Source organism: Macaca fascicularis, chromosome 4 (genome assembly GCF_037993035.2).
Source record: "Macaca fascicularis isolate 582-1 chromosome 4, T2T-MFA8v1.1".
NCBI lineage: Eukaryota > Metazoa > Chordata > Mammalia > Primates > Cercopithecidae > Macaca > Macaca fascicularis.
This window is the reverse complement of record NC_088378.1, coordinates 141,738,441-141,763,265: the sequence shown is the minus strand read 5'-3', so window position 1 is coordinate 141,763,265 and position 24,825 is coordinate 141,738,441. Positions and strand designations below refer to the sequence as shown.

At 52.3% G+C, this 24,825-nt stretch overlaps 2 protein-coding genes and 1 long non-coding RNA gene across 32 annotated transcripts; 2 read left to right on the top strand and 1 right to left on the bottom strand.

Annotated features, from left to right (window-relative positions):
* Positions 1-3,787: 3,787 nt before the first annotated feature.
* On the bottom strand, positions 3,788-5,463 carry LOC135970662 (uncharacterized). The gene is made up of 2 exons (XR_010586464.2): positions 4,874-5,463; positions 3,788-4,648 (listed from the first exon to the last, which is right to left on the bottom strand). It is a non-coding gene; the product is annotated as an uncharacterized lncRNA (long non-coding RNA).
* Positions 5,464-5,672: 209 nt separating this feature from the next.
* GTF2H4 (general transcription factor IIH subunit 4) lies at positions 5,673-11,567 on the top strand. Of its 7 annotated transcripts, XM_005553600.4 has the most exons (15): positions 5,673-5,869; positions 6,193-6,303; positions 6,492-6,631; positions 6,893-6,997; positions 7,385-7,516; positions 8,103-8,199; positions 8,291-8,379; positions 8,595-8,706; positions 8,868-8,936; positions 9,119-9,202; positions 9,449-9,581; positions 9,762-9,892; positions 10,545-10,592; positions 10,745-10,823; positions 11,278-11,567. In XM_005553600.4, exons 2-15 carry the CDS (start codon positions 6,199-6,201, stop codon positions 11,448-11,450), a joined length of 1,497 nt encoding a protein of 498 aa, XP_005553657.1. In that variant the 5' UTR covers positions 5,673-5,869; positions 6,193-6,198; the 3' UTR covers positions 11,451-11,567. The 7 variants fall into 7 exon arrangements, with proteins under 7 accessions (XP_005553657.1, XP_073894667.1, XP_005553659.1 ...); XM_074038566.1 differs by lacking the exon at positions 6,193-6,303 and having other exon boundaries at positions 5,673-5,844; positions 7,385-7,512; XM_005553602.4 differs by lacking the exon at positions 6,193-6,303 and having other exon boundaries at positions 5,673-5,844.
* Positions 11,568-11,690: 123 nt separating this feature from the next.
* Positions 11,691-24,238, top strand: VARS2 (valyl-tRNA synthetase 2, mitochondrial). Of its 24 annotated transcripts, none has more exons than XM_015449647.3 (31): positions 11,691-11,805; positions 12,033-12,139; positions 12,268-12,495; positions 12,614-12,695; positions 12,809-12,909; positions 13,203-13,324; positions 13,438-13,504; positions 13,601-13,698; positions 14,316-14,397; positions 14,541-14,660; positions 15,134-15,245; positions 16,276-16,364; positions 17,204-17,294; positions 17,534-17,661; positions 17,778-17,881; positions 18,114-18,195; positions 18,510-18,586; positions 18,675-18,750; positions 19,035-19,137; positions 19,371-19,441; positions 19,562-19,687; positions 19,895-19,999; positions 20,131-20,199; positions 20,320-20,398; positions 20,526-20,653; positions 20,779-20,931; positions 22,124-22,330; positions 23,055-23,166; positions 23,324-23,499; positions 23,660-23,788; positions 23,888-24,238. In XM_015449647.3, the coding sequence occupies exons 2-31, from the start codon at positions 12,113-12,115 to the stop codon at positions 23,987-23,989; spliced, it is 3,246 nt and encodes a 1,081-aa protein (XP_015305133.3). In that variant the 5' UTR covers positions 11,691-11,805; positions 12,033-12,112; the 3' UTR covers positions 23,990-24,238. The 24 variants fall into 24 exon arrangements, 9 of the variants coding, with proteins under 9 accessions (XP_015305133.3, XP_045245990.2, XP_005553655.3 ...); XM_045390055.2 differs by having other exon boundaries at positions 12,263-12,495; XR_012434025.1 differs by lacking the exon at positions 12,033-12,139 and having other exon boundaries at positions 12,263-12,495; positions 19,371-19,446.
* The last annotated feature ends 587 nt before the right edge of the window (positions 24,239-24,825 follow it).

Sequence of the window (24,825 nt, the reverse complement as noted above, 5' to 3'; positions counted from 1 at the left end):
CTGCCTCCATCTTGCCTGGACTCCTGCAGTGGTCTCCCAGCTGGTCACCCAGATCTGCCTCTGCTCCCCTCTGGGTTGTTTTCAGCCCTGCAACCACAGTTATCTTTAAAGCACATAAATCTGACCCTAATCCTTCATTTCAAATCCAGCAGTGGCTTTTCATTACCCTTAGAATACAGAACGAAATCCTTCTGGCCAAGGTTGGCCCCCACATACCTCTCCAGCACCCTCCCTCAACTGATTGCTCTCCTCTGTGACCACTGGCCTTCTTTCAGATTCGCCCAGTGGGCCACAGTACTTCCTGCCATGTGGCCTTCAGGGCATGCTGTTCCCTCACCTGGAACAATGTTCCCTGCTGTCTGTGCCTTGTTAACTCCTGCTTGCCCTTCAGCAGTCTTTCCTGACTTCCCCAACTAGGTCAAATCCCCTACTGATAATCTCAGAGCACATGAATCTCTTCTTTGTAGCATTTATTACGTGTGTAATTTTACATATCTTTTTATACCTGCCCCTCCCACTAAACTATAAGTTGCACATGGGCAAATTCTTGGAACACAGGGCTCAATATTGGTTGAAAGAAAGAATTGTATCAAATATCTGACAGACTAACAGATTCTATGTAGTTACAGAACTAGAACTAGGATTAATAAGTGAAAGTTACAATAATGATGATAATATATTACTGAGCATCCACTATACGTCAGGTATTGAAATTACTACATATTATATCTTACTTAATACAATATATGAAGTAGTTGAAATTATTTCACAGAGAAGAAAATTCTGTTAGGTTAAATAACTTGCCCAAAGTAGCACAGTTAGTCAATGGTAAAGCCTGTGGGAAGTGGGTTTGAGGGTTCCTGGCTCTCTGTTCTTTTTTTTTTTTCGAGATGAAGTCTTGCTCTGTCACCCAGGCTGGAGTTCAGTGGCGCTATCTCAGCTCACTGCAACCTCTGACTTCTGGGTTGAAGTGATTCTCCTGCCTCAGCCTCCTGAGTAGCTGGGATTACAGGCGCCTGTCACCATGCCTGGCTAATTTTTTTATTTTTAGTAGAGATGGGGTTTCACCATGTTGGCCAGGCTGGTCTTGAACTCCTGATCTTGTGATCCACCCTCCTTGGCCTCCCAAAGTGCTGGGATTACAGGTGTGAGCCACCGCCCCCGGCCCTGGCTCTCTGTTCTTTCTCTCCAGGATGCTGCCTGAGGGAAGGAGGTCATGAGTTCCCTAGCACAGGAATTCTCTTTTTTGAACTACCACGCCCACTAACACGCTGGCCAACATGGTGAAATCCTGTCTCTACTAAAAATACAAAAAAAAATTAGCAGGGCATGGTGGTTCACGCCTGTAATCCCAACGACTCGGAAGTCTGAGGCACAAGAATTGCTTGAATCTGGGAGACAGAAATTGCAGTGAGCTGAGATCGCGCCACTGCATTCGGCCTGGGTGACAGAGAAAGACTCTGTCCCCCCACCCCCTCCAAAAAAGCTGTGCCTATTTCACTTTTTTTTTTTTTTTTTTTTTTAATTTGAGACAGAGTCTCATTTTGTTGACCAGTCTGGAGTACAATGGTGTGATCTCAGCTAGCTGCAACCTCTGCCTCCAGGGCTCAAACAACTCTCCTGCCTCAGCCTCCCAAGTAGCTGGGCCTACAGGCATGCCTCCTCATGCCCAGCTAATTTTTGTATTTTTTGTAGAGACAGGGTTTCACCATGTTGCCCAAGCTGGTCTCAAACTTTGGTGCTCAAGCGATCTGCCTGGCTTGGCCTCCCAAAGTGCTGAGATTACAGGTGTGAGCTACTGGACCAGGCCTCAATTTTCAGCAAAGGTGTATGAGTATGCTCCTATACCCTGACGAACACTGAGGATGATAATCCTTAATTTCTTTTTTGCTAAACTTTTATATTTTAATTTTATTTATGTATTTATTTTGAGATAGAGTCTTGCTCTGTTGCCCAGGCTGGAGTGCAGTGGTGTGATCTCAGCTTACTGCAACCTCGGCCTACTGGGTTCAAGCGATTCTCCTGTCTCAGCCTCCCAAGTAGCTGGAATTACAGGCGCCAGCCACTATGCTTGGCTAATTTTTGTATTTTCAGTAGAGACGGGGTTTCACCATGTTGCCCAGGCTAGTCTTGAACTTCTGACGTCAAGTGATCCACCCGCCTCAACCTCCCAAAGTGCTGAGATTATAGGTGTGAGCCACTGCCTCCGGCCAATTTATTTATTTTTATTTATTTATTTATTTATTTTTGAGACGGAGTTTCATTCTTGTTGCCCAGGCTGGAGTGCAATGGCACAGTCTCAGCTCACTGCAACCTCTGCCTCCCAGGTTCAAGTGATTCTCCTGCCTCAGCCTCCCAAGCAGCTGGGATTACAGGCTCCTGCCACCATGCCCGGCTAATTTTCATATTTTTAGTAGAGACAGGGTTTCACCATGCTGACCAGGCTAGTCTTGAACTCCTGACCTTAGGTGATCCACCTGCCTTGGCCTCCCAAAGTGCTGGCATTACAGGCGTGAGCCACGGCGCTTGGCCTATTTATTTATTTTTAAGAGAGAGTCTAATTCTGCGGCCAGGCTGGAGTGCAGTGGTATAATTGTAGCTCACTGCAGCCTTGAACTGCTGGACTCAAGTGATCTTCCTACCTCAGCCTCTGGAGTAGCTAGGACTACAGGTGTGTGCACACCCAGCCAATTTCTTTTTCTCTTTTCTTCTTCCTCTTCTTCTTCTTTTTTTTTTTTTTTTTTTCTCGAGACAAGGTCTCCTCACTCTATAGCTCAGGCTGGAGTGCAGTGACATGATCACAGCTCAGTGCAGTGTTGACCTCCTGGGTCCAAACAATCCTCCTGCCTCAGCCTCCTGAGTAGCTGGGACCACAGTACCAGGCCTGGTCAATTTTTTGCATTTTGTTTTGTTTTGTTTTGTTTTTGAGAGAGTCTCGCTCTTGTTCCCCAGGCTGGAGTGCAATGGCGCAATTTTAGCTCACTACAAACTCCGCCTCCCAGGTTCAAGCGATTCTCCTGCCTCAGCCTCCTGAGTAGCTGGGATTACAGGCGCCTGCCACCATGCCCGGCTAATTTTTGTATTTTTAGTGGAGATGGGGTTTCACCATGTTGGCCAGGCTGGTCTTGAACTCCTGACCGTGGGTGATCCACCCGCCTCGGCCTCCCAAAGTGTTGGGATTATAGGCGTGAGCCACTGCGCCCAATTTTTTTATTTTTAAAACATTTCTGACATTTTGTTTAACTTTCTTTTTGCTTTGGTCAGTCTTTCTTTCTCTTTCCTTCTTTCCCCCTAACTACCCTTCCCTTCCTCTCCCCTCCCCAGTTCTCCCCTGTCCTTTCCTTTCTTCCCCTCTCCTTTTGGGACAGGGTCTCACACTGTTGCTCAGGCTGGAGTGCAGTGGTGCTATCACTACTCACTGCAGCCTCAATCCTTGGGCCCAAGTGATCCTTCTACCTCAGCCTCTTGAGTAGTTGGGACTGCAGGAGTACACCACTACACCCAACTAATATTTTGTTTTGTTTTGTTTTGTTTTTGAAGAGATGGAGTTTCTGTATGATGACCAGGCTGGTCTGGAACTCCTGAGTTAAAGTGACCCACCTGCTTTGGCCTCCCAAAGTGTTGGGATTACAGGCCTGAGCCACCCTGCCAGGCCTCTTTCTTTTCTTTTTCTTTCATTATTTCTTTTATTTTTTTAGCTGCTCCTTGCTGAGCAGGGCTAAGGAGTAAGCAGTGGTCTGCCCCAATGTTTCCATTATGTTTCTTTTTCTTATTGCTTTGTAACAGCTTTTGTATTTTGTTTATTTCATCAATCATTTCTTCCTAGATTGTAAATTGTCTTTCAACCTTACCTAAAGTTTGCCATAAAGAAGCTTTGTCAATTTTTAGCTGTTCTTTGAAGATTTTAAAACATTAATTGCTAAAAAAAAAAAAACAGGGACAACAGAAAACATGGGTGGGCTACAAAGTATAACAAAGTCTTACGTAGTCATCACCATTTTGATCTCTGGTCTCTTGCAAATGTGCTTCAAACCCCAGCTTGGGCACTTTCTGTCTGATTGTAGGGATTTTTTTTTTCCTTTTTTTTTTTTTTAAGAGATGGGGGTCTCAGGCTGGGTGCAGTGGCTCACGCCTGTAATCCCAACACTTTGGGAAGCTGAGGCAGGTGGATCACCTGAGGTTAGGAGTTTGAGACTAGCCTGGCCAACATGGTGAAACCCTGAGACCAGCCTGGCCAACATGGTGAAACCCTATCTCTACTAAAAATACAAGAATTAGCCGGGCGTGGTGGTGCGTACCTGTAGTCCCACAGTTACTTGGGAGGCTGACGTAAAAGAATCACTTGAACCCAGGAGGCTGAGGTTGCCATGAGCTGAGATCATGCCACTGCACTCCAGCCTGGGCGACAGAGTGAGAGACTCCGTTTCAAAAAAAGAGAGAGAGAGAGAGAGAGAGACGGAGAGAGCACGCGATGGGGGTCTCACTCTGTCGCCCAGACTGGCGTGATCATATCTCACTGTAGCCTCAAACTCCTAGTCTTCAGCGATCCTCCTGCCTCAGCCTCCCAAGCAGCTGGGGTCACGGGTCTGAGCCACCTCACCAGGCTGCAGGCAAATTTCTTAATCTCGCCAGGCTCCAGTCTTCCAGTCTATAAAATGGGAATAACAAAATTTGCTTATAGGAATTTGGGGAAATGTGTAGTTCTGGGTTTGGGTGAAGACCTCTGCCTTTCTCTGTAGTAGGTTCATAAATCAAATCACAGCAAACAGTCAGTGTCCTAAAAACTGAATTTATCTGGGTTTTCTAAGTAGACGGTTTGAGGAGTGGTGGAGAAAAAAATTTGAGAAGAAATTAAGATTTATTGAGTACTTACCGCCAAGTAAGGTGCACTGGATCATGTTAATCGTTAACTCGTGGAAACTCTCCGGAGTGTGTACGCTTTCTTTCTTTTTCCTTTTTCTTTTTTTTTTTTTTTTGAGATGGAGTTTCGCTCTTGTCGCCCAGGCTGGTGTGTAAGGGCATTGTCTTGGCTCGCTGCAACCTCCGCCTCTAGGGTTCAAGCGATTCACCTGCCTCAGCCTCCCGAGTAGCTGGGATTACAGGTGCCCGCCACCACGCCCGGCTAATTTTTGTATTTTTAGTTAAGACGGGATTTCACCATATTGGCCAGGCTGGTCTCGAACTCCTGACCTCGGGTGATTCGCCCGCCTTGGCCTCCCAAAGTGCAGGGATTACAGCAGTGAGTCACCGCGTCCGGCCCGGAGTGTGCATTATCCCAATTTTACGGGGAGTAATTGTGCTCACGGAATCCAGTTTTGTGGTCCCTAAGTCTAATCGGTTCACCACCAAGTCGCCATAGCGCGCCTCCGCACGGAAGCCCTCCAGGCACTTCTACTTTCCCCGACCCGCCTCCCGCTCCATCCGGTTACATGCGCCGTTAGCAGCGTGGGCGGAGTTGGTTCTGGCAGAACCAACTGGTCCGGCTTCTGGTGTCTCCCGCTCTCTCAATTAAAAGCCGGCTCCTTGCCTTTCGGCTTCCCCACCGTGCCTTTCGGGATTTGTAGTCAGACGCACTTCAGCCGGCTCTAAGGAGAGCAAAGACAAGACTCCAATTCCCAGCATCCCCCGCGCCGGGAGTGTGCACCGTCTATTCTAATCCTCTTCACTTTTCCACTCCTCCCCTTACCTCCCTTCTCTTCTGAATTCTCCATTCTGGGCTCTTGCCTGTGAAATCTTTCGTCGCTTTCCCCATCTTTTCTTCGCATTTTTTCACCATCTTTCCCTCAGTTTCCAGGAGCCAATGCGAGACTTTGGCTCCGATTAAGCGACGGCCCGAGACTCGGGGTGCGCGAGGAGGATCGACAGAGTGGTGAGGGGACCTAGGAGGGCGGGAGTGGCAGAGGTATGAGAGAGACAGGTGAGTGAGAGGCGAGGAGTGGGAGGAAGGCAGGGAGAAGCTAGGAGATCGGAAGGCGTGGGTCAGGGTGAATGGCGTGAACTAGACTTGGGAAGGGAAAAGAGGTGGCTTTAGATTTGGGAAGCATGGAGGGGAGAGGTTACCGCCGTACTTAGCAGAAGTGGGCTAAGAGATAGAAGATAGGAAGTTCGGGTAGATTTGGAGCTTATAGACTGATCTGACCAGGAGGGATGGAAGAGAGAGGTGTGGGCTCAATTTTCTTTGTCTCTGTTTAGCCAAAGATGAGACAAGTCATTGAAATACAAAATGATCTTGCAAACACAGGACAGTTGACAATTCTGTCACTTGGAGCAGAGGAAAGACTGGAGTTGAAGGGCAGAAACAGGGTGAGGAGGCAAGAAAGGGACGGAGATTGGTCAGGTTTTTGAGAAACCAGAGGAATTGAGTGTCATGGGAAAGGAGGCCACAGAAAAGGTGGGGTTATTGTGGGGACTGATGGATCTGGAATCAGAAAGGTCAGGGGTGACACTGGCATGGATGGTGGGGGTGCGCTTCTGATGTTTGCATTCCTCAGGTGATGGAGAGCACCCCTTCAAGGGGACTGAACCGAGTACACCTACAATGCAGGAATCTGCAGGAATTCTTAGGGGGCCTGAGCCCTGGGGTATTGGACCGATTATATGGGCACCCTGCCACTTGTCTGGCTGTCTTCAGGTGAGGATCCCCTTCATGGCAGGGAAATGTAATGGGGTCTGCGGACTGGAATAAAATATAACAGGTAAAAGTGTAGCAGGCTGGGGTAGGGGTGGGGACTGGGGGTGCGGGTTGGAAATTGCTCCAAAGTGTGGGGGCCAAAACAGCAGGACTGGTAAAGTTGTGGTGGAGTGAGATGAGATGTTTGAGAGTTAATTGAGGGCAGAGATGCAGATACAATGCAGCTTCTGATATTAACCTTTGACCTCTGTCCCTGTTCAGGGAGCTCCCATCCTTGGCTAAGAACTGGGTGATGCGGATGCTCTTTCTGGAGCAGCCTTTGCCACAAGCTGCTGTAGCCCTGTGGGTAAAGAAGGAATTCAGCAAGTAAGTCTCAGCCAGATACAAATTTCTCAACAGCTACATTTCCCAAACTACTGTTCCTTGGAGCACTTCCAGGACGTATTAATAGGTATATCACAAAACTTAAAAATAAATACATTTGGGAAACTCTGCATACTGCCTTTTCCCTTTTTTTATTTCCCAGCTGACCTCTTGCTTTCAGATGTATCTTCCCTCTTACAGAGTTATGTGTGATATCTGTAATAAGGCTCTGATAGGTAATGCAGTAAAGAATTTGTCTTCAGATACTAATATCACTCTGTGGAACAGTGTTCCAAGAATCAGCAAGTTCAGAACAGGCAGAGAGGTGGCTTTTATGGTCCTCCTTTTTGTTCTCCAAATACCCTGCTCACCTCTCTGCTTCTGTTCCAGGGCTCAGGAGGAAAGTACAGGGCTGCTGAGCGGCCTCCGGATCTGGCACACCCAGCTGCTCCCAGGCGGGCTCCAGGGCCTCATCCTCAACCCCATTTTCCGCCAGAACCTCCGCATTGCCCTTCTGGGTGGGTATGTCACTTCTCTCTCTTCCTAAGCTAGGGCAGGGGAACTGCTGCTTATTAAACCGCTAATTACAGTTTGGGAGGGGGAGCTCCTGGGGGCCTCCCCGGAACCTTGTGGTCTCCGCATTGGGAGCTCCTTTAGGAGTAAGTTGGATCAGCTGCAGTGTGTGGTGTAGGAAATGTCCCCTACTCATGGCCCCTGAGGATAAGGGTGGAAAGATGGCAGAAGGGTGGCAAGGAACACAGACAGGGTTCCTTACTCTTTTTTTGTTGTTTTGTTTTGTGTGTTTTTGAGACAGAGTCTCGCTCTGTCACCCAGGCAGAGTGCAGTGGTGCGATCTTGGCTCAATGCAGCCTCCACCTCCTGGGTTCAAGTGATTCTCCTGCCTCAGCCTCCTGAGTGACTGGGATTACAGGCAACCACCAGCTAATTTTTTGTATTTTTTGTAGAGATGGGGTTTCACCATGTTGGCCAGTCTGGTCTCAAACTCCTGACCTCAAGTGATCCGCCCATCTTGGCCTCCCAAAGTACAGGGATTACAGGTGTGAGCTCCTGGCCAGGGTTCCTTACTCTTGGCCCATCCTGGCCTTAGGGGGAAGGCCTGGTCTGATGACACAAGTCAGCTGGGACCAGACAAGCATGCCCGGGATGTTCCCTCCCTTGACAAGTATGCCGAGGAGCGATGGGAGGTAAGCACTTGGGACTGTGTGTGTCTCTGCTTGTGCTTCTACTTCCCATGGCCCTTGGGGCATGGTCTCCCTGTTCTCTTCTGTTCTTCAGGTGGTCTTGCACTTCATGGTGGGCTCCCCCAGTGCAGCTGTCAGCCAGGACTTGGCTCAGCTCCTCAGCCAGGCTGGGCTCATGAAGAGGTGAGGAAACCGGAGGTATAGCAGCTCTCTGCAGTGCCATCTCCTTGGGTCCCTAAGAAATGGTATCTGCGGCTAGTCAAGCTCAGAGGACATTAGCTGGAAAAGGCAAGCTGAGTAGAATACAGCCAGAGATACAAAGAAAAAATGTGAGCGGACAAGTGGGGTAGTAGTCTTTCTCTGCATATCACCGTCATTGTCCCGGTCTTTGTCTGTAGTACTGAACCTGGAGAGCCGCCCTGCATTACTTCCGCTGGCTTCCAGTTCCTGTTGCTGGACACGCCGGCTCAGCTCTGGTACTTTATGTTGCAGTATTTGCAGACAGCCCAGGTGAGGACGCCGGGGCCACTTGCCAGCATGCTCTGCTCCTCTCAGGTCTCACTGAGAGATTCCTGCCTACAGACTGTTCCCTGATTTTCTCTTCTCTGTCCCTTTCTTCCCATTGTCTCCCTCCCATCCCTCCTCCTTTGTCTCTGCCTCTTTCTCCCTAGAGCCGGGGCATGGACCTAGTAGAGATTCTCTCCTTCCTCTTCCAGCTCAGCTTCTCTACTCTGGGCAAGGTAAGCAGGGGGCTGAAGGGTATAGAGATGGGAAGGAAAAAGCAAATTGTGGGGCAGTAGAGTGAGAAGATAAGAATGAACACAGAACGAGCAGAGGTGGATGGAGAAAGACAGAATGAATGATGGGGTTGGGGGTGGGTGGGTTGTGTTTTGGACCCCAGCTGGAAACCTCTGTTCCTCAGGATTACTCTGTGGAAGGTATGAGTGATTCTCTGTTGAACTTCCTGCAACATCTGCGTGAGTTTGGGCTTGTTTTCCAGAGGAAGGTATGAGCGCCTAGATGAGTGGCTTCCAGGGAAGAAACAGGGTGGTGTGTTGCCTTCGCCTTTAAAAAGGAGTGGGGTCCCGGGGAAGTAGCAGGAAGCAGTTGCCAGAACTGAATACTTGGGTCTCTTGGGGGAGAGAAGTTGGAGGTTGAGGTTCTGCATCTTGGGAGGGATCTGATATTTCAGGCAGGAAGATGTAAGGCAGTGAATTCTGAGACAAGGCATCTGCCTTTCTATCCTTTCCAGAGGAAATCTCGGCGTTACTACCCCACGCGCCTGGCCATCAATCTCTCGTCAGGTGTCTCTGGAGCTGGGGGCACTGTGCATCAGCCAGGCTTCATTGTGGTGGAAACCAATTACCGACTGTATGCCTACACGGGTGAGGCGGGACAGAGTGCCCCGGAAGAGAAGGTTGGGGGTGAAGGAATGCCAGTTTCTGTTCATGTTTACCTGGCAGTTTTCAGAGCTCTCTGACATTTCTCATGACACTTGAAAGAAGGGCTTGAGGGAGTCTGGGTGTGGGGGTGGCCTCCTCATCCTCTTTCTATCCCTGGCTCAGAGTCGGAGCTGCAGATTGCCCTCATTGCCCTCTTCTCTGAGATGCTCTATCGGTTCCCCAACATGGTGGTGGCGCAGGTGACCCGGGAGAGTGTGCAGCAGGCAATCGCCAGTGGCATCACAGCCCAGCAGGTATTCCCACTTGGGAGAGGTAGAGCAGGAAGACAGGCTGCACTTGGGCTGTGGGGCACAGAGGGTCACATTATGGAAGGCTAGCTCTGAGTCTGTTATAATAGGTGGTGGTGAGTTGTCTGTGTTTGAAAAGAAATGAAGGCTTTGGGTGTGAGAACAGGTAGACTCTTGAGGGGAAAGAAACATGGAGGGAGGAGGTATGGCTGTGGATTTGTGCCTTGGCACCACCACCTCCTAACTGCGTAAACTAGACATAGTTGTTTTGCTTCTGTGAGCCTCAGTTTCCTCATCTAGTAAGTGACAGTTCTTACCTCAGGGTTGCAGGGATAATTCATTGGAAGAATAGGGGTAAAGCATTGAGCTCAGCACCTGTCATGCAATAAGTGCTTAAAAAAAAAAAAGTAGCTTTTGCTATTTTAAAGAAAGAAAAAACATTACTGGAAAGGGTGAATGTGCCAGAAAAGGAATATCCCAAGTTGCTGGGAGCAGCAACTTGGGATAACAGCTGAACTGTTGGTAGATGGGTAGAGTTGATGACAGGAGTTAGGAGTTTTTAGAATAAGCTGATGTTCCAGTGACATTAGGTGACAGCTCAGATGGCTTTCCTGCCTTCTTGCTGGAGCCCTCATGCCATTCTTGTCTGTTTTCCTAGATAATCCATTTCCTAAGGACAAGGGCCCACCCAGTGATGCTCAAACAGGTACAGACAGGCTCCAAGATGTCAGAGGCTGGCAGCTGGTGATGAGATGATGGAAAAGAAAAAGGGGCATCCAAATCTGGGGAAGAAGCGGAGGGCCGGGTTGTCTGGGGCAGTATTCCTGAGTCCCTACAGCCAACCCTTGCTCCTTGCAGACACCTGTGCTGCCCCCCACCATCACAGACCAGATCCGGCTCTGGGAGCTGGAAAGGGACAGACTCCGGTTCACTGAGGGTGAGTAGCTTCTGGTGGCCAAGTCTTGGTCATTGGCCAGAGAAAGGGCAGACAATTCAGTCTTGATAAAGTGTAAAAGCTTTTCATGCATTTTATTTTTTCCTTCATGGACTAGGAGAGAAAAGCTGGCAAGACAGTTTTTTTGTTTGTTTGTTTTGGGGTGAGTCGGTGGTAAACAAATCGTCCCAAATCAATGCACTTTGGATTTGGTTAGGAGAGGGAATAATTCACAGTAATTTGTATTAGGCCTTTCTGAATATGGCCGGATCACACTGGTGTTAAGATGAACCCCTGAGCAGACAAGCATAGAGAATTAAGTTTCTAAAATTGCGGTTGGGGCGAGCCCAGACCGCGTCCAGGGCTGCCATGAAGGAGCTGGGGGGATTCCCAACAGGAGCTCCGAGCTTCACTTTCTCGTCTTCTCCCCGCGCCCCTCCCGTCCTGCCAACCCCAGGTGTCCTGTATAACCAGTTCCTGTCGCAAGTGGACTTTGAGCTGCTGCTGGCCCACGCGCGGGAGCTGGGCGTGCTCGTGTTCGAGAACTCGGCCAAGCGGCTCATGGTGGTGACCCCGGCCGGGCACAGCGACGTCAAGCGCTTTTGGAAGCGGCAGAAACACAGCTCCTGAGAGCGCGGGACTTGGACCTCGGCGGGCGGGACCGGGCGGGGCGGGGCCTCAGAACTCAGGTGTTTTTTATTTACGCGTCAGGGCTTTTCTTGTCTAATAAAGTCGTGATAGCTAGCAGTGCGGTCCCGGGCGCCTCCCGGTGGGGTTTGCATTCGCGGCTGACTCGCTCCTCTAGTCGACAGCCATTGGACCGGGAGGGAGAGGGTGGGGCCGAAGCCAGCTGCTGCGCATGCGCCGCCCGGGGTCCCGCCCCCATGCGCCGCGCGGCTCCGGGGCCACGTTCCAGGGTCGGGTTTGGTGGAGCCCCCAGTCCCTGCCGCCGCGGGGCGCCCTGGGATAGCGGCGGGGCCTCCCGGTGAGCGCGCGCGGGGGCGGCCTCCTGGAAGTGGGAGACGCTGCGGGCCCTGGGCCCAGGCGTTGGGATGGGCGGGAAGGCCGGGCCGCGCCGGCCTGTGGGCACTGCAGGAGGCCCCTGGGCAAGTGGAGATCGCAGCGGCCCCGGCGGGACTCCTTGCTGGCTCCTGGGCGCGCTGATGCCCGTCATCTCCCTGAGTTTCTGAGCCCTATCCTCTCATATGTCAGTGGTCACCGCTAAGTCCAGACACTCCGGTCCTGTTCCGGAAGAGCCCTGGTCTCCGTGGCTCCATGGCGCTGTCGACACCATGCACTCTAGCCCTCAAGGAGGAAAGGTTGTGTGGGATGGAATAGAGACTTGGAATTACAGACCTGTGCTAATTAGAGACAGGAAAGATGGGACAAGGGGAGTGACCCTCCTCCACCCCCATATCCTAATGTGCACTCTCTCTATCCAGAACAGATCTCGGCCCCTTTCCAAACACTCCTGATGCCTCATTTGCCTCTCGCCTCTTTTCGACCACCATTTTGGGGGCTGAGGCACTCACAGGGCCTCCCCAGGTTTCATTCCGTTTCTACACAGTCGGAGCCCCATGGATCTCCTATCTCCCGGAGGAACCGTGAAGCCAAACAGAAACGCCTTCGAGAGAAGCAGGCGACTCTGGAGGCTGACATAGCAGGGGAGAGCAAGGTTAGGGGTTAGACAGCTTGTCCTTGGGTTTCTGAGATTTGGGAGGGGCTGGAGGAGATGGGCTGAAATGCAGTCTGGGGTATACAGGATCCCAGCCTCCTCTGCTTTCTCTTCTCAGTCACCTGCAGAATCCATTAAGGCCTGGAGTCCTAAGGAGGTAGTATTGTATGAAATCCCTACGAAACCCGGTGAAAAGAAAGGTAAGTAGAATAAGAAAGCCTTTTCTTTCACATTTGTGTTGCCCATTTGGCCTGCTGAAATGCAGCCTGGGAACAAGTTCAGTGGTTAGTGGAGCTCTCCTCTGCCTCCACAGATGTCTCTGGGCCCCTGCCGCCTGCATACAGTCCCCGATATGTTGAGGCTGCCTGGTACCCGTGGTGGGTACGAGAGGGCTTCTTCAAACCAGAATATCAGGTTAGTATCTGGCAGGCAGGGGTCCTAAATGATCTCCAGGACAGAGTGGCCGTTGAATACAACTGGAGCCTCAGAGTTGAGCTCACATTGTAGACCTTGCCTTCTTTCTGGCTCTGGTGTCTCCCAAGATTTCTCTTGGCGGGTTCCCCCTGGTCAGTTCCCTCCTCTCCACTCTCCTCTGTTGTTTGCAGGACAGTTCTTCCCTGAAGTTCTTTCTGTTCTGGAGACAGTAGAGGGTGCTCTTTCCCCAATCCAATTCTCTCTTGCCCCTTTGACTTTTTTTCTTCCTCTAGGCCCGGCTGCCCCAAGCTACAGGGGAGACCTTTTCCATGTGTATCCCACCTCCCAATGTCACTGGCTCCCTGCACATTGGCCACGCACTCACGGTGGCCATACAGGATGCCCTCGTGCGCTGGTGAGAGGGGAGTGGGGGCTGCTTGAGTTCTTGGAAGGGAAATAGGAAGGGCAGGAATGAGTGAGAATAAACATTTAAGCCCAGGGGCTCACCGGAGTTCATTTTTGTTGCAGGCACCGGATGCGTGGGGATCAAGTGCTGTGGGTCCCTGGTTCAGATCACGCAGGAATTGCTACACAAGTATGTCTTCTATTACATGTTCCTTTTCTTGGGTGAAAGCAATTTCTTCCCCCAAAGCAACCTGACTCTGTTCATTTGCCCTGAATCCAACTGCAGGCTGTGGTGGAGAAACAACTGTGGAAGGAACAGGGAGTGAGGAGACATGAGCTGAGCCGGGAGGCCTTCCTTAGGGAGGTGTGGCAGTGGAAGGAGGCGTGAGTATGATGGGCACGGCTCAGGGGGCCCAGATGGCAGATTTGGTTTCTTGCCTCCCACCACTATCACTCCTGACTTGTAATCCCTGGTGCTTCCCGACACAGCCCTGACTTCCTCAGAGATGGAAGCTCTGGAGCCCCTTAACGTTTGGTGGAGTTTCCAAGCCTTATATGTATGGATATTACATATGCATTAGAATATTTGTGTGTGTGTGTATTTTTTTATATATATATTTTTTTCTTTCTCTTTACTTACCCCAGTTTCTCTTGTCTAAATCTCACCTTCTTTCACTCACCCATTCCCACCTTTCAATTCCCATGGAATTACCCTCATTCTTCCGGGTCTGTTATCTCATGCCATCTCTGTGAAGCATCTTTGGATTTCCTACAATATGACTATCCCTCCTCTCTTCCTATAGAAACTTTTGCCTCTTTTAATATCTTAGAAAACCCCATACTGGGTTTGTAAGTCCATTTCTATTAGCCTCTAGAGGCGAGATCAATGCCATCCTCACTTGATTTTCCTCCAACACCTGGCATTGCTGGGGACATCGCTGGACCTGGTACATAGGAAGTGCTTGGGAAGAGTTTGCTGACAAGGATCTCTCTGGGCACAGGAAAGGTGGAGAGATCTGTGAGCAGCTGCGAGCTCTGGGTGCCTCCCTGGACTGGGATCGAGAGTGTTTTACTATGGATGTTGTGAGTTCCGTGCCTTGGTCCCTGTGAGCATTGGGGGATGTTTAGAGATCTGTGTGGGGCAGGGAGGTAGCAATGCCTGGGTCCCTGAATGGGGTGATGGGCTGAGAAGTGGCTGTTAGAGGTGGACACTCAGGTCATTCCAGGGCTCCTCAGTGGCTGTGACTGAAGCTTTTGTGCGGCTCTACAAGGCGGGGTTGCTGTACCGGAACCGTCAGCTTGTCAACTGGTCATGTGCTTTAAGATCAGCCATCTCGGACATTGAGGTGAGGCGGAGAAAGAGAAGCAGGTTTGTGAGAGCTCTGAGGCAGAGTGGTCGTCAATGGTTAAGAGCTCAGACTCTGGAACCAGGGTGCCTGGATTCAAATCTGAGGCCTGCCTGTGACAGCTCTGTGGCTTTTGGCAGGCTGTTTAGTCTCTTTAAGCCTCAGCTTCCTCAGTCTGTAAATTAGAGATGATGGAATGCTTGCATCGTGGGGATGTTGTAAAAATTAAATGAGAATTCACATAGGTGCTTGGCAAGATACCTGGCCATGGCTTAAGTGCCCGGCGAATATTTATTAGAAGTGTGACTGCATAAGCATTGGGTGAGGGCAGAGGGAGGTAGCTCCTGAATCCTCCAAATGGATTTTAGATGGATTGCAGGGAGGCTGGGCAGATGGATGAGTGGCAGAGTGAAGCCTGGGCATGAGCCTTGCAGAAAGGCTGCCCTCTGACCCAGCTTTCTCGGCGCTTCCAGGTGGAGAACCGGCCCCTGCCTGGCCGTACACAGCTTCGACTGCCTGGCTGCCCTACCCCTGTGTCTTTTGGCCTCCTATTTTCTGTTGCCTTCCCTGTGGATGGAGAGCCTGGTGAGCATAGTACTCTGCAGGGTCACCTGTTTACCTCCATTTTTTGTTTTCTGGAGCCCATGTTTGGCTGCTAGGAAACCGTCAGTCCATCTCCCACATGAACCTTGGTAATGTTCACCTCAGTGTGGGCACTTACCCAGGATCTTCTGGGGGATGTACAAAAAGTGCATGTGGTTACTGCCCTTTGATAGCTTGGTGTGATTCTTCAGGAGTGCGCTACCCAGAAAAGAGACAGATCAGTTCTAAGGTGTGTGTTTTGTTTTTTGTTTTGTTTTGTTTTTTGTTTTGAGATGGAGTCTCACTCTTTTGCCCAGGCTGGAGTGCAATGGCACGATCTCGGCTCCTACAACCTATGCTTCCCAGGTTCAAGCGATTCTCCTGTCTCAGCCTCCTGAGTAGCTGGGATTACAGGCGCGCGCCACCAGGCCTGGCTAATTTTTGTATTTTTAGTAGAGATGGGGTTTCACCATGTTGGTCAGGTTGGTCTTGAACTCCTGACCTTGTTATCCGCCTGCCTTGGCCTCCCAAAGTGCTGGGATTACAGGTGTGAGCCACCGCGCCCGGCCTCTAAGGTGTGGTTTTTATGGAAAATGTTCTGAAGAGCTCAAAGAAAGGGAAGACAGATGAGCTGGAATAGTCAGAGGAAGCTTCTTGTAGGAGGAGCTGGTGCTCCCCCTGAAGAATGTACCGCATTTGTGATGAGGACACTGAGAATCCCCAGTGTCCTCTGGGCACCCAGCAAAAATTCTATTATAGTTGCTTTAATTAATGCTGCCCCCATTTCTTCCATGCAAATTATCAGGGAATTCCTTAGCACCAGACACCCTCTCAGGCCTCTGGTCATTAACTTATGGGAAACCCTGGGTTCCTATAAACACTGCTCCTGCTTTTTTCTAGTCACTCCTGGGGGCCTCTTCCACCTTAACTACTCCCTGCCCCTTCCCCTTTCCAGTTCTACTGCGTTCAACTATATTGGCAGTGAGGGGTGAGGATGATGACCACCTCTAAGTGTTTAAATGTTTGTCTTCAGATGCAGAGGTTGTGGTAGGAACCACGAGGCCAGAGACGCTGCCTGGAGACGTGGCTGTGGCCGTTCATCCAGATGACTCGAGATACACAGTAATACCCAGTGCGCTCTTGCACTCTGGCCTGCCCCGCCCATGGCCTTCTCTTGTCTTGGGTTTTAAATGGTGGCTCTTTCTCTCTTGCTTCTACTTCTTTTTCCTGAGACTTCTCTCAGTGGTTCTGATTCGACTCCCTCCTCTTCTTATACTTTTTCTGTAGGTCAGGGGTTGACAAACTGGCCCATGGTCCTGATCCAGCTTGTGGCCTTTTTTTTTGAGATGGAGTCTCGCTCTGTCACCAAGGCTGGAGTGCAGTGGCGCGATCTCGGCTCACTGCAACCTCCACCTCCCGGGTTCAAGCAACTCTACCTCAGCCTCCTGAGTAGCTGGGAGTGTGGCACCACGCCTGGCACGTGCCACCACACCCGGCTAATTTTTTGTATTTTTACAAAAATTAGTAATTAATTTTTTAAGTAATGTAATTTTTAAGTAATGTAATTTAGTAGAGATGATGGGGTGTCACTGTGTTAGCCAGGATAGTCTCAATCTCCTGACTCGTGATCTGCCCATCTTGGCCTCCCAAAGTACTGGGATTACAGGCATGAGCCACCGTGCCCGGCCGCTTGCGGCCTTTATATTATTTATGGCTGCTATTATATACCCTCTCCAGCTCTGCCGCAGTGGCAGAATAGAGTAATTGTGCAGACATTGAATTTGTCTCTAGGCCCGAAAGCCTAAAATATCTACATTCTGGCCCCTTAAGAGTTTGCTGACCTTGCTCTAGCTCACTACCTTCCACTTTCTACCTTCTTATTCTTGGGGTTCTCACGCCCTAGCCCAGACCCTTCCACCCCTCACAGGAGCCTGTCCCTGATCCCTCTCCCTTCCCTTCAGCATCTACACGGGCGACAGCTTCGTCACCCCTTGATGGGGCAGCCTCTTCCCCTCATCACAGACTATGCTGTTCAGCCACATGTGGGCACAGGTGAGTGGAAGTCAGGGAGGGAGAGAAAGTTGGGGGTCCTGGAGGGGAGGGGAGGGAACCAGGAGGAAGAGGAAGGTGGGAGTGGGAGATCCTCATATAGGGTGGTCTGAGTGGGGAATGGGAGGGAGGCACAGACAGAGAAAGTCGTGGGGCCTGGGGCGGTGCGGGTGATGATGATACATCTGGAAAAGCAAAAACCAAGGTCAGGTTTAGTACTCACCATGGCTGTGCTCCCCAAGGGGCAGTGAAGGTGACTCCAGCTCACAGTCCTGCCGATGCTGAGATGGGGGCCCGACACGGCTTGAGCCCTCTGAATGTCATTGCGGAGGATGGGACCATGACCTCCCTCTGCGGGGACTGGCTGCAGGTGGTACCATCCTATGTTACCCCATCCTTTAGGGGCACTCTGTCCCCCTACTCCTCCTCCCAGTTTCTTATTTCTCTAGAGGCCTTTAATCTTTACTCTTGCTGCTTTTTCTCCAGGGTCTTCACCGGTTTGTGGCCCGGGAAAAGATAGTGTCTGTGCTGAGTGAACGGGGCCTGTTCCGGGGCCTCCAGAACCACCCCATGGTACTGCCCATCTGCAGGTAACCTCATTTTAACTCCTTCACTAAGGACTACCCCCAAAAGGGAATGTACGAAGCTTAAGGGTGACAGTAGGATGGGCTCTGCACGCCTCTGTTAGAATACGAGCTTCGTGTCGGTTTTATTCACTATTGTATCCTCAGTACCAAGGGCCTGGCATGGCAGGGGGTCTTGTGCCCCTGGGAGAAGTCACAGGGCCGGAAGAGCAGTGGACTCACCCTGTCTCCCTTTCAGCCGTTCTGGGGACGTGATAGAATACCTGCTGAAGAGCCAGTGGTTTGTCCGCTGCCAGGAAATGGGGGCCCGAGCTGCCCAGGTGAGGCTGCAGTATAGGAAGGACTGGGGCCAGGGGTTCGGGGAGCTCCCTGAGAATTGGAATGAAGAAATGGGAAGCAGGAGACCTCCTGCCCCAAAGACCTCTCCAGCTGTGGTAACTGAGAGGATGTGTGGGATGGAGGCTGGGCGGCTCAGCAAGGGCTGCCTCATATCCTTACTTAAGCCCAGAATCTTGGCAAGAGGCTTGGGAGGTCCTTCTGAGTTTTAAAATGACCTCAGAGGCCACTCGTCCTATCTGTGGAGGTGAGGCCATGCAGGAAGGGAAACATTGTCTAAAGGCCCTTTTCCCTCCAGGCTGTGGAGTCGGGGGCCCTGGAGCTCAGTCCCTCCTTCCACCAGAAGAACTGGCAGCACTGGTTTTCCCATATTGGGTAAGGGTAGGGTAAGGGGAGCTCTCGTGGAGATGGGGCGGGGGGACCGACTGGTTATTCTAAGACTTCATGGATGTCCTCCCGGCAGGGACTGGTGTGTCTCCCGGCAGCTGTGGTGGGGCCATCAGATTCCAGCCTACCTGGTTGTAGAGGACCACGCGCAGGTGGGTAGGAAGAAGCACCCGGAGGGCCGGGTGTGGCGCAAAGCACCTAGCCCAGGAGTCAGAGCTCCGCAGTGCCAGGCCCTGCTCCTGCCTGGTAACGTGCTTCATGCTGTAGTCACGTACCCTTCTGTGCGATCAAAGCTCCCTGAAGTGGCGTTTCTTTATCTCACCACTGGAGGAACTTGGCCACTCTAAGACCACATGAGAGGATGTGAAAACAAAGGGACATTTGCACCTGTCAGCTGTTCTTCCTCACTCTCCCCGACTCCTTCCTACTTTTGCAGGGAGAAGAGGACTGTTGGGTGGTTGGGCGGTCAGAGGCTGAGGCCAGAGAGGTAGCAGCAGAACTGACAGGGAGGCCAGGGGCAGAGCTGGCCCTGGAGAGGGGTGAGTGCCTGAGCTGGGGAGGGATGCACAGGGGAGTGGGGTACTGGGCATCTGGGCCTTTGAGGGGAGCTGATCCTGAGATGGAGAAGGTAGGGTCAGGAAAGTTGGGAATGGAGCCAAAGGGGACAACCCTGGTCTCTGGGGGTGGAGGTTGGCCTAGAATGGTGGCAGCGGTGGTCTGAGGTCCTAGAAGCCAAGGTTCCAATTGTCCCCATTCTTTTTCTGTTTCCCAGACCCTGATGTCCTGGACACTTGGTTCTCTTCTGCCCTGTTCCCCTTTTCTGCCCTGGGCTGGCCCCAAGAGGTGAGGTGGGTTGAGAGGGCGAAAGTGAAGGGGAAACGATAAGGAAGGGACGGCTGGGCCCCCACAGAGGCTTGAGGGGGGCCCGGGACCTGGGCCTCTTACTGCTCCTCTTCCCCTTAGACCCCAGACCTTGCTCGTTTCTACCCGCTGTCACTTTTGGAAACGGGCAGTGACCTTCTGCTGTTCTGGGTGGGCCGCATGGTCATGTTGGGGACCCAGCTCACAGGGCGGCTGCCCTTCAGCAAGGTAACAGCCCTTCAGTGCCTGGCCGCTTTCTGTGACCCCAGTGTTCCCCAAACCTTGTCCTCCCTTCTGACCCCTAATGTCCTTTCCACGTTCCCGATTCCTTTTTCCCAATTCACTTGCCACCCTAGCCCCAAAAGTATGGAGGCCAGAGGGCCAGAGATCTCAAGGGAAGGAAACCCCCCTCTGCTGACCCCTCCCCGCCCCCAGGTGCTTCTTCATCCCATGGTTCGGGACAGGCAGGGCCGGAAGATGAGCAAGTCCCTGGGGAATGTGCTGGACCCAAGACACATCATCAGTGGGGCGGAGATGCAGGTGAGGACAAAGCACCCACTGGAGGGACAGGGTTTGTAGGAGAGAGGAAGGGAGGCTGAGGGAGGAGTGAGGCCAGCAAGTAGAGGCAGGGCCTTTGACCTGGGCTGTAAATTACCCCCTTCCATCCCCAGGTGCTGCAGGAAAAGCTGAGAAGTGGAAATTTGGACCCCGCGGAGCTGGCCATTGTGGCTGCAGCACAGGTGAGTCATCACTGCCTGCCCCCTCCCAGCTCTAGCTCACCGCCTCTGGCTTCCTCTGCAACCCGGGTCCTGGCCCTGCAGCCACAAAGGCATCTGCCACCCTTCTTCCTCTGGTTGCAGAAAAAGGACTTTCCTCATGGGATCCCTGAGTGTGGGACAGATGCCCTGAGATTCACACTCTGCTCCCATGGAGTTCAGGGTAAGCCTGGGTGAGGGGTCTCGGGGTGAGCAGAGAGCAGCAGGCGCCTGTGCAGGGGCAAGGCAGGGGCAGGACTTCCAGTGCTGCCGCCACCTACATGCAGACTACCTTGATTCTCCCCTTCCAGGGGGCGACTTGCGCCTGTCAGTCTCTGAGGTCCAGAGCTGCCGACATTTCTGCAACAAGATCTGGAATGCTCTGCGCTTTATCCTCAATGCCTTAGGGGAGAAATTTGTGCCACAGCCTGCTAAGGAGGTAAGAGAAAGCAGAGGTGCTTGGGAGTAGGGTAGTCAGGTGTCAGAGGGCCAAGGTGGCATCTGGAAGGAGGCAGGGGAGGGGGAGTCAGGCCGTCCTGGGCCTGAAGCCCTCTTTGCCTGTAGCTGTCTCCCTCCTGCCACATGGACGCCTGGATCCTGAGCCGCCTTGCCCTGACCGCCCGGGAGTGTGAGCGGGGCTTCCTCACCCGAGAGGTCTCGCTGGTCACTCACTCCCTGCACCACTTCTGGCTCCACAACCTCTGTGACGTCTACCTGGTGAGCGAGGCTGGGGGAGGCTTGGCATTCCCATGCCTGCTTCTAATTCCTCTGGAAATCCGATTCCAAGGCAGAGAGCTCTGGAGTTAATAATTCCCCAGTTATCCCCTCAAGTTAGGAAAGGAGAGGAGAGGAGATGAGGGAGTCTCAGTTCCCCTCTTCCTGGGACTGGTTTCGCAGTGCAACCCAGGCACTGTTGCCTGCCTGTCACCTGGGGAGAAGAGGAGGAGGGAGACTTCTAGAAATGTCTCACAAGTCAGTGTCAGAAGGCAGAGGGGAATTTTTTCAGTCCCTGTAGTTGCTGAGTTTGGCCCATGGGCAGGCTGCGTGCTGAGAGAGGCCTGGGAGGGACTAACAGTGGTCTTTAGACCAAGGGTTCTCACGCTGTCCTACGTCCAAAGCACCTGGAGGGCTTGTGCCTCCAAAGCACATGGATCCTCCCGCCACCCCAGAGTGGCTCCTTCAGCAGGTTGGGGTGGGGGTGGGTGGGTGTCATGAATATTCATTTCTTGTCCCAAGTGGTGCTGCTGCTGCTGGCTGTGGACCACTGCCCTAGCTCAGCCTTTTAAAAACCTCTGTTCCGCCGGGCGCGGTGGCTCACGCCTGTAATCCCAGCACTTTGGGAGGCCGAGACGGGCGGATCACAAGGTCAGGAGACCGAGACCATCCTGGCGAACCCGGTGAAACCCCGTCTCTACTAAAAAATACAAAAAACTAGCCGGGTGAGGTGGCAGGCGCCTGTAGTCCCAGCTACTCGGGAGGCTGAGGCAGGAGAATGGCGTAAACCCGGGAGGTGGAGCTTGCAGTGAGCTGAGATCCAGCCACTGCACTCCAGCCTGGGTGACAGAGCGAGACCCCGTCTCAAAAAAAAATAAAATAAAATAAAAAAAAAAAAAAAAAAAAAAACCTCTGTTCCCTATTGATAAGCAAAAAACTCAATGATTTTTTCCCTAAACGACACGTTTCCCTGGAAATCCTGTCCCCGTGTACTGCAGAGAGTTTCTGCCTTGAATTTCCCTTCTTTGTGCTGAGTGTGTCCTGGGACTGTGGATCATATCAGAAGTGCTAAGTGCTTCCGCCTGTCCCTCTCTCCCAGGACCCATGGCCTGCCCTGCTGGCGGGTAGGGCAGTGGCTGTAGGGAGGAGGGCTGTGGCCCTGGGCCTGTCCTCTGACCATTGGCTTCCTCTCCAGGAGGCTGTGAAGCCTGTGCTGCGGCACTCACCCTGCCCTCCAGGGCCCCCTCAGGTCCTGTTCTCCTGCGCTGACATCGGCCTCCGCCTCTTGGCCCCACTGATGCCCTTCCTGGCTGAAGAGCTGTGGCAGAGGCTGCCCCCCAGGCCTGGTTGTCCCCCTGCCCCCAGCATCTCGGTTGCCCCCTACCCCAGCCCTTGCAGCTTGGTGAGTCCCACGCACCTGGGAGTGGGCCATGGCACCTCGGAGTGGGCCCGCGGGTGAAGGGTGGGGAGCGCCTTCTGAAGGGGTTTGCTGCAGGGGGCTCATCTGCAGGAATGGTTCGTACTTGGCTGTGGAGCCCTGGGGAGGATGGATTGTTCCTGCAGGGTTGCTGCGATGGGTCTTGAGGGACAGTATTAGCATAGTGCTCAAGAGCAGGACTCTGTTGCTAGACTGCTGTTTTCAGGCTGTGTGATCGAGCCTCAGTTTCCCCCAGGTTTAAACTAGGAACAGTAATAGTATGTTATGGTTGTGATAAGGGTTGGTTAAGTTAGTAATAGGGTGTCCCCAAAATCTCAGTGCAGCTTGAATAATTTCAGAAGGATAAATGCTATGAACTCACCCAAAAATTATTTTTAAATTTAACTATTTATATTTATACTTATTTGGTTTTGAGTTTTGACTAATTCATTTCAAATTCTAATTCATTTTTGGTTGGCCATTTCAATCAGAGCAACTAAACAGACATCAAACACTGATCGTCTAAAACCTCTTAAATGACACCTCACTTTTTGTCATGTTCCTTGAGATAGTGGATTTTCTGTGGTGCTGAGGACAGATCTCATTGCCCTAAGGAGATGGGGTGGATGGGTCGAGAACAGAGCCAGAAGGGTTGGTACTGAGGCTCTCAGGAGCCCTTTTGCCAACTCTGGGTCCCCCCGATTGTCAGGAGCACTGGCGCCAGCCGGAGCTGGAGCGGCGCTTCTCCCGGGTCCAGGAGGTTGTGCAGGTGCTAAGGGCTCTCCGAGCCACGTACCAGCTCACTAAAGCCCGGCCCCGAGGTGAGGCAAGGCGGGTCCTGGGCTCGGGTCCTGCAGGAAAAGGGGGCTGGTGGGGAAAAGAGCAGAGCCTGAAGGGCAGACCCCCCATTAGGAGGTGCAGGGTGGGAAGGGAGGCAGGAGCTGAGGCCTTGCCCCTGACAAGTTTCTTTCTTTCCAGTGCTGCTGCAGAGCTCAGAGCCTGGGGACCAGGGCCTCTTTGAGGCCTTCTTGGAGCCCCTGGGCACCCTGAGCCACTGTGGGGCTGTGGGCCTGTTACCCCCAGGCGCAGCAGCTCCCTCCGGCTGGGCCCAGGCTCCACTCAGTGACACGGTTCAGGTCTACATGGAGCTGCAGGTGACCAGAGGGAATGGGGAGGGTTAGGGCAGGCTTGGGAAGCATGCTGGGAGGAAGGGAGGGGCTGGGCTCTATAAAGCAGGAGAAGGGACCTTCTAATGGAGGATGGAGGCCTGGCAGCAGGCAGATGTCTGAGCCTTTTCTCCCTGTTCTTCCCTAGGGCCTGGTGGACCCCCAGATCCAGCTACCTCTGTTAGCTGCCCGAAGGTCCAAGTTGCAGAAGCAGCTTGATGGCCTCATGGCGAGGACCCCATCAGAAGGGGAGGCAGGGACTCAGAGGCAACAAAGGGTAAGCTGAGGGAAGCCCCCAGAAGGTTCAACCCCTGAGGGAATGTGGGCCAGGAGGGGCCTCATTCCTGGATCCTCACCTCCTTTTCTCCTCGTCCAGCTTTCTTCCCTCCAGCTGGAATTGTCAAAACTGGACAAGGCAGCCTCTCACCTCCGGCAGCTGATGGATGAGCCTCCAGCCCCAGGGAGCCCGGAGCTCTAACTCATCATCCCCATCAGTTTTCCTCCCTCTCAGACCTGTCTTTGAGGACAAACAGATTTGTCAGCTGTCAGGGTGCAGTGGGACATCAGAGACTATGTGGTCCATCGCCTTCATTGTGTAAATGAGGAAACAGACTGGCTTGGTCGCAGTGACTGTGGCGTCCTTGAGATGCTCACATTACTGCCCGGCCTGCCTCCCACCAGGAAGTCTGGGAATGAGGAGATTCAGATAAACTTTTAAAATCTCAAACATGTCTGTTTATGGCTCTTTGGTCCCCTTTGCTCCTAGTGGTGCCTTTTGTGCTTCTGAGTTGTCCCCTGAGAGCTTGGTCTGGGAAAAGAGGAGGGGGGGTCCTCGCTGGAGGAAGAGGAGCTTTCTAGTCATGGGTAGGGCTTGGGCACAGTGGTCCCGGTTCTACCTACTTTCTGGACTAACTGACAGTGCCCTGGCTTTTGCAGGCTCTTTCTCCTTCACTTCTCACTAAATGGAAGCTTCCCTGCTCCTTGGCCCTATCCCTAGAGTTGCTGAGAGAAGCAGGACTTCCTCCAGACCGGATGGGCTGCGGGCTGTGCTGCAAATGGCGTGCCCCACCTTCTGTGCTCTGACACCTGAGTGCCAGAGACACACTGCCCAGCCTCTGAGTTACACATTCACAGCACAGCCAGCCACCTTACACACGCCAAACACCGCCTCATCTCCATGGAATTCAGGGGCCTGGCCCTTCCACACCCAGAATACATTCTGTCCAGCAGCTCTGAGTAGCCTGTCCTGGGCTAGGTCCTCTATGGTGCTAGATGTACAATGCCATTTAATCCTACTGAAAACCTCACGAGGCG